The 6817-nt window shown below is 44.7% G+C and overlaps 1 protein-coding gene across 3 annotated transcripts in view; it reads left to right on the top strand.

Moving 5' to 3' along the window:
- MAK (male germ cell associated kinase) overlaps positions 1-6616 on the top strand; it is a 40245-nt gene extending 33629 nt beyond the window's left edge. Inside the window, exons 12-14 of one of the 3 annotated variants that reach the window (XM_061146221.1) lie at positions 1568-1642; positions 2437-2556; positions 6407-6616. In XM_061146221.1, the coding sequence (XP_061002204.1) occupies positions 1568-1642; positions 2437-2556; positions 6407-6561 (350 nt within the window). In that variant the 3' untranslated portion in view covers positions 6562-6616. The remainder of the gene's footprint in view (positions 1-1567; positions 1643-2436; positions 2557-6406) is intronic. The other 2 variants (XM_061146222.1, XM_061146223.1) reach the window with 2 other exon arrangements.
- The last annotated feature ends 201 nt before the right edge of the window (positions 6617-6817 follow it).

Genomic DNA, 6817 nt, shown 5'->3' on the forward strand with positions numbered 1-6817 from the left:
TTTCTCCTGTTTTACAAAAGAAAAGACTTGTCACCACTCACTACAATGTGTTCCCCTCTCACACCCACCACTCAAGTGTGAAAATATCTGGGGTGCCAGTCAGAGGGCCAATTTGATGTTTTGGTGTCAATGTTGAGAAAGTGAGTTCCTCTGATGATTGGGGGACAGATTCTTTTTAAGTCAAGTGGTTTCCAGTTCTTAACTTGTAAAAAAAATTAAAGGAGAACCTGAGTTACCGCTGAATAATTAAAAATCATTCTTAAAACTAATACCATATTGTATTAATTCCATTGTACTCCAACATTTATGAGATTTCTAGAGATTTTTCGTTGCTTCCCATCTTAAAAAAAAAAATTGAAACTGAATTCTGTCTGATTTTAGTAATAAATAATATTTATTTGGGCTTCCCTGGTGGCTCAGTGGTAAAGAATTCATCTGCAGTGCAGAAGATGGGGATTCAGTCCCTGGGTGGGAAGATCCCCTGGAGGAGAGCATGACCACCCACTCCAGTATTCTTGCCTGGGAAATCCCATGGCCAGAGGAGCCTGGCGGGCTACAGTCCATGGGATCTCAGAGAGTCAGACACGACTAGCATGCTCTATTTATTTATGGATATATGAACCACTTGTAAAAGGGTCCATCTTTCTCATTAAGAGATGAATTTTAAAAAAATCCAACCTTTCATTTTTAATAATAAAGTTTTATAATATTCACCTTTTTGATTAATTATATACAATGAATCATTCTAACTAAAACAGAGAAAAAGTATTTTAATATACTTATGGTTGGTTATGATACCCTTTTTAAAGGTTTTAATCTATACATATTTTGGACTGGTTAAAGACTTTTAAATCTAATACTATGTTTGGATAAAATGAGTTAACATGAATAAAAATAAAATTTTAGAAAGAAAAGAGATTCATGTGAAATTTCTACCTGTCACAAAGGACTGTGGTCACGAATTTCTTAAGTCAGTATTGGTGAGGGTAAGATCACTATGGTATTTAGATTCCATTGGTTGTATTTAAGAGAGAGATGTAATAGTTTATTTTTAAATGTCTATAATCACACTTTGCCAGAAGGTACATCCTTGGGCATTGCTAAGGCTTACGATGAAGCATTTTAGATAGCAGCTGAAAGTGAGTAAAAAGGAGATGTAGGTGGTATTGGATCAAGAGGGTGAGGGTCACTGCCGTAGCTGAGGAGGTCTGAGTGACGTCACACACTCTGGATACCATACAAGCGTTCTCCTCGCTTTGAAGACTCAGCCCACCCAACAGAGCCGAGGAGTCTGACACTGCAGCTCTGCGCTTTGCTTCCTTTTCTCTCAGTTACTTAAAAATAGTACTCACCCAACCAACTGGTTGAATACAAACAACAGCCCCACAGCTTTGAGCCTCAGGGGAATAGATGATCGACAGCAAATGAAAGCTGTGACTGCACAGAGAACATATTCTTTTAAGGTTTCTTTCTGGATCTCATCACTAATCATGGAATCCATTTCTTCCTCTGCTTTTCCTGTAACATTCTCCTTCTTGTTCATTCTTTCTTTCTGTCTTCTCTTTAGAAGAAAGCATAATCAAACCCATTGAAAAGCTATCATGCAATGAAAGCGTCCCTGAAAAATTAGAGGACCCACAAGGTAATTTCTGGGCACGGTAGATGAGTAGAGTGTGTCCTTCGAATCTCCTGTCCAATGTGCCTCTCCACATCTATCCCATACGTGGTGGTTAAGAGGCCCCTGTGATGGCCAAAGGCACCTGCTTCCAGGGGTCAGATCAGGACTAGGAGAGACGGGAGCGTCCACACTGCGAGCAGCCTCTTTCTTCAGTCGTTGGGATTCTAAGAGTAATTTGCTCTCAAACAAGCTCTACACTTGTCTTCTGAAATTATGACAATTTATAGAAATCAAGCAAATCTGCTGCAAATAACTGAAAGAGTATTTTCACTGATGGTGGTGGAGGGTGGTAACAGCTGACACGCGTTGGACAGCAGATCCTGTGCCAAGTGCTCGGGTCCACCTCGCTCAGTCCGTACAACAACCCCTATGAGAACAGGGGCACTCGCCAGGGTGATTTTATGAGATGATGAAGCGCCCAGAGGGATGGGGGCTTCCCGGAAGGAAACCCACTCTCAGGTCACGAACTGGAGTCACTCAAACCTGGGGGCATTCAGGGTGACCTTTTGGGTTCACGTCCGATCTCGGTCACTTACTGTGAGATCTCAGCCAGGTCAGGTGTGGGTAACATGCCTCTGGGGGGTTGCCATGCGGACTGAATGGGAGTGAGCGCCTCTACGCTCGTACTGCCTCGCATGAAATATAGTAGATGCCCTCCAAGTAGAATTTAGCGTTAGTAGTGGTTGTAATCGAAGTTACTCTCCGGTGCTTTAAAACTATTCACCTTTTGACTCTGAAACTTTATGATACGTCACTAGGAAATCTTGGAAGTTACGCTCCTTACAATCAGGCAGGATATATTCCTTCCTTTCTCAAAAAAGAAGTGGGGTCAGCTGGCCAGAGGATACACTTCGCACCGCTTGGTGCGACAGCTTCAGGTAAGAACAACTTCAGATCACAGTTTTTGAGAATTCTGATGAGAACGGCACGTCCAAAGACTGTAGTCACTTTTCCTGAGTGAAGACCTTTAAATTAGTCTCATCTATTAACTACAGTTCTAATAGCTTTTGGCAAAATGTCCTGTTTTCCTTCCAAAGATGTGGTTTGATGAGTCTAATGACAGGAGCCACTTACACAAGGATGCTGCCACTGAATTGTCCCAACGACCTCATCAGGTCGACCTTTTACAGATGAGGAAGCTGACATTGTGAGCAGCTCACTGAGGGTCACTCAGCTCTAAGCGGCGCAGCTGGGACTGAGCTTGTCCGTCCAAGTCCCGAGAGAGGGCTGTGCTGCACGAGGAGACGTGAGAGGGTGAATCTCTCAGAGCTCCCTGCCTGGTACCGGGCACTGAGCAAAAACACCGTGACACGTGCTGAGGCCCTGCCACCTGTCAGGTAACGGGCGGCTCTTCTGCAGGTCCGCCTTAAGACTTTAGAAATAAATCGCAGAACTCTCACCGGCACTTGCCTTGCAATCTAGTAGGTGGTGAAGCCTCCTTCCCCACCCTCCGATGTAAGGAGGAGTTAGGTCACTCCTCTGCAGTGGTGTGGCGTGCAACAGCCACATGCAGGGGGACACTATGAGGTGAGGATTCTGAACTTGGGTTGACCCGATTTGACCATGAATGTTGTCTAAATTATTTCAATCTAAAATAGATATCCTGCCTGATTAAAGCACCTAAAATAAACACCGAGGCAGATAACTTCAAGTTTGATAAGGTACCAAGTTACAGTTTAATTTAAAAGTTGACTTCAAAAGTCTTCTCTCAGCCAGGATCTTATATTAGAAATCCTGGTTAGAGTCACCAGTCTTTAAAGTTCACACGCTTGGGAGTTAAAAGTGTAAAAACCACTGGACTCTCGCATTTTATGTCTTACCACAGTAGAAGTGCTTAATCAGTACTGTTACCTTATCTGTGAAAAGAAATGCTTCAGGGTCTCTCTGCTGAAACAAAATATATTAAGTAAACATTTTATATAGCAATACTTTTTTAAAGCCTGGAATATATTAAGCCAGCCTTATCATGAGTCATTAGCCACGACTTGCTAGCACTTTTTAATATGAAGACAGAAAATCATAATGTCTCAAAGTTATTCTGAGTACCTGAGAAAGTAAAAGTGAGTATTTTTGAATATATTATAAGAGATTGGAGGCCTTTATATATTAATTATTCTGTCAGATTAGCATGCATATTCCTGGTTTCATTTTTTTAAGTAAAATGCTCTCTCATAACTTTTCATCTCTTCCATTTACTCTGCTTACCAGATTTTCCTACAGATCGTGCTAGGAGGAAAGGTAAAAAAAGAAGTAAATGTTAACCATTCTCAAGTGGTCAGTGCAGTCCTTAGGGAACACTGTTCTGTAAGAGATGTGTCTTCCAGCCCTCCCACTGATGTGACAGTTGCCCACAAGAGGATAAAACCAGGTCATTACCGTATTTGCTCGACTATTTCCCGTCTCTCGGCCTCCCTCTCTGCTCTGGTCCTCATCCTCGAGTTTGGAGCAGAAACGTCAGATGAGCCGCCACCTCCCTCGCCAGGTCGTCTCTCATCCCGAGCCCCCTTGTGCCTCCCAGTCCCCTGCTCTGACAGCCACAGGGACTTGGAGCAGGGACCCGGTTCAGACACCGTCTGCCCCGAGGCGCGCTAACGCACTGAATTCTCCCAGCGCCTCTGCGGCAGAAGGCGCTGTCGTGAGCTCCACGGCACAGAGGTTTTCTGTCTTGCTAAAAGTTACGGATCACCTTCTTAACTGGAGGCAAACACCTTTTCCTTTGGCCAACAAGGAACCCCTTGTTTTCGGCAAGGGGCTAAACGGCCCTGAGAGGAGACATGCAGGCTTTAAAATGAACGCACAGCCAGCGTCTGCGGGCGCTCAGCTCCGCCCTGGGGGTGGTGCAGGGTGGGCACCAGGTTCGTCACCCCCGGGGGGCTGGAGCCCTAAAACAGTTACTTCTCAGGAAGGACTCCTGCCTCACCGGCAAGATGATTCCCTTTTGAAAGGTTTTACGAATACTGGCCTGAACACAGTCTCCTTCAAATGCATCTGGGACTTGACTTAGACTGTCACGATGAGGAAAGAAAGCTGCTCTGGGTGTTACTCCCCGGGCCCTCGCTTCTCACCCACTGGTAACTTAGGAATGGGCTCCCTTTCCCCTTCTCTGAGCTATCAGGGGCCTCCTCCCAAGTGCCCTCTCCTCCGCCCGCCTGTGGTACCATTCTGCTCAGCCGGGGTCTTCAGATGTGAGGGCGCTAATTTATCATACTGATGCTGGTCTGTATCCCAGGGGGTTATAGCCAAAGGGCGATTCTAGAAAACATGGCACACTTATCTGGCCCTTCTAGACGCTGTCCCTGTCTTTGTTAGGGAGCTTTGTAGTTGCCTCTGAGAACTTTAAACCCAGTACGCGTGGGATGAAATGACTGGTTAAAACCAAGAAAGAGCTCCTGGCCTCCTTGTCCCGACCAAACCACCAACCCCCCGGCTCACCGTCACCAGGATGGCGCCTCACTGAAGGCTTCGTTCCCTGTCAGCCAAGGTTAGCAGCACTTCAGGACCCACCTGCCCCCATGAGTTCCTCCTACACTCCCAATTCTACAGTAAAAATGTAAGAAAAAAACGGGAAAAGCATGCAAATAAATAGAGCAGAGCTAGTATTAAGTGTACAGAATGGTTAGTCATTTCAGAATTGACTCCTACAGAGGATAATCGAAGAATGATACTGACCACATCGTGTCAAAAGGTATTTAAATCCCAAACAGAAAGATGGACCATCAAGTGAGAACAGCTTGACACCTGGCTGCCAGTTGGAAGCAAGAAAGGGGCAGAGGAGGGACTGAGAAGTTCTCTAGAAAATGATTTTACTGCTTTGTCATTTGAGATGCTCAAGCAATTAGAGCTTAAAAATGGTTCAGGTAACAAATGTCTAACACAGTAAAATGTTTCACAAAGTCTTCATCTGCCAAATCTAAGTATGAATAACACGAGCCTCGTAATGAAAGGTTTGGGGTCTGAAGATGGCTCACCATTCAAAGGGAGTCTGTTGTCATCCATCAATTTCCCAATAAAACATTTAAGTTTCTTGACTCTAAAAACCACATTTTCAGGTTTAAAGAGGAACCTACAGTGGGACCCCACGAAGTCAGACTTTACAGGACTGACAATTCTGAATGCATTTTCTGTAGTGAAGCTGTGTTCAAGTGTCATTTAGATGTAACCACAGTGTGATATAAATAGTTGCTAACACTGTGGGAAAGACTTCGGGCAAGAGGAGAAGGGGGCAACAGAGGATGAGATGGTTGATTGGCATCAATGATGCAATGGACATTTGAGCAAACTCAGGGAAGACAGTGAAGGACAGGGGAGCCCGGTATGCTCCCTGGGGATGCCGTTCACGGGGTCGCAAAGAGTCAGACACGACTTAGCGACTGATCAACAACCGTGTGGGTATTGTCCATTGAACTGAAACCAAGGAGCGGCTCTTGGTCACCCAAGATGGTATTGCCTATCTAAATACGATGGGTGCTTCAGTGAGCAAAACATGGAAAAGCGGCGGTGTCAGAACTACAAACCAGAAATTATGGCTCTGAAGCTGCTGAAAATGCTAATTGGCATCAGCACAGTTCTACACTAGAATTTTTGGTGTTTATATATGCACATATATAAAAAACTTCAGAGAACACCGAATTAATCTTTGAAATTCAGATTTCCCCCCATGAAATGAACTGCTTTATTCTGCATGGTCATCTGAATAAAATTCTAATTTCTGGTTGTGCTTTCTTTCAGAATATTCCTGGAGCACCAAAACTGGTCGGGGGCAGTTTTCAGGACCTACTTATCATCCTACAGCCAAGAACCTAAACATTGTGACCCAAGCACAGCCAGTGCCCTCCGTGCACGGGAGGACAGACTGGGTGGCCAAGTATGGAGGCCGCCGGTAGGAGTCTAGCGTGAAGCCCCTCGGCGCCCCGCCACCGAGTCCACGCAAGTCCCCCGACCCTGGGAAATGTCTACGGATGTCTATTTCTACTGTGTTCTGAAAGAAATATATAATAGTGGGTACCCTGAAGAGCAAAAATCATCTATTTTATTTCTTTCCTAGAAATGAAATGCATTTTCTTAGCATCATTGCCCACAGTGCTGATAATACGGGTAGGACTCTACAAAGTATTGAATAAACTTTATTTGCCAAAGTAT

The sequence above is a fragment of the Dama dama genome, chromosome 7 (genome assembly GCF_033118175.1).
Source record: "Dama dama isolate Ldn47 chromosome 7, ASM3311817v1, whole genome shotgun sequence".
Classification (NCBI taxonomy): Eukaryota; Metazoa; Chordata; class Mammalia; order Artiodactyla; family Cervidae; genus Dama; species Dama dama.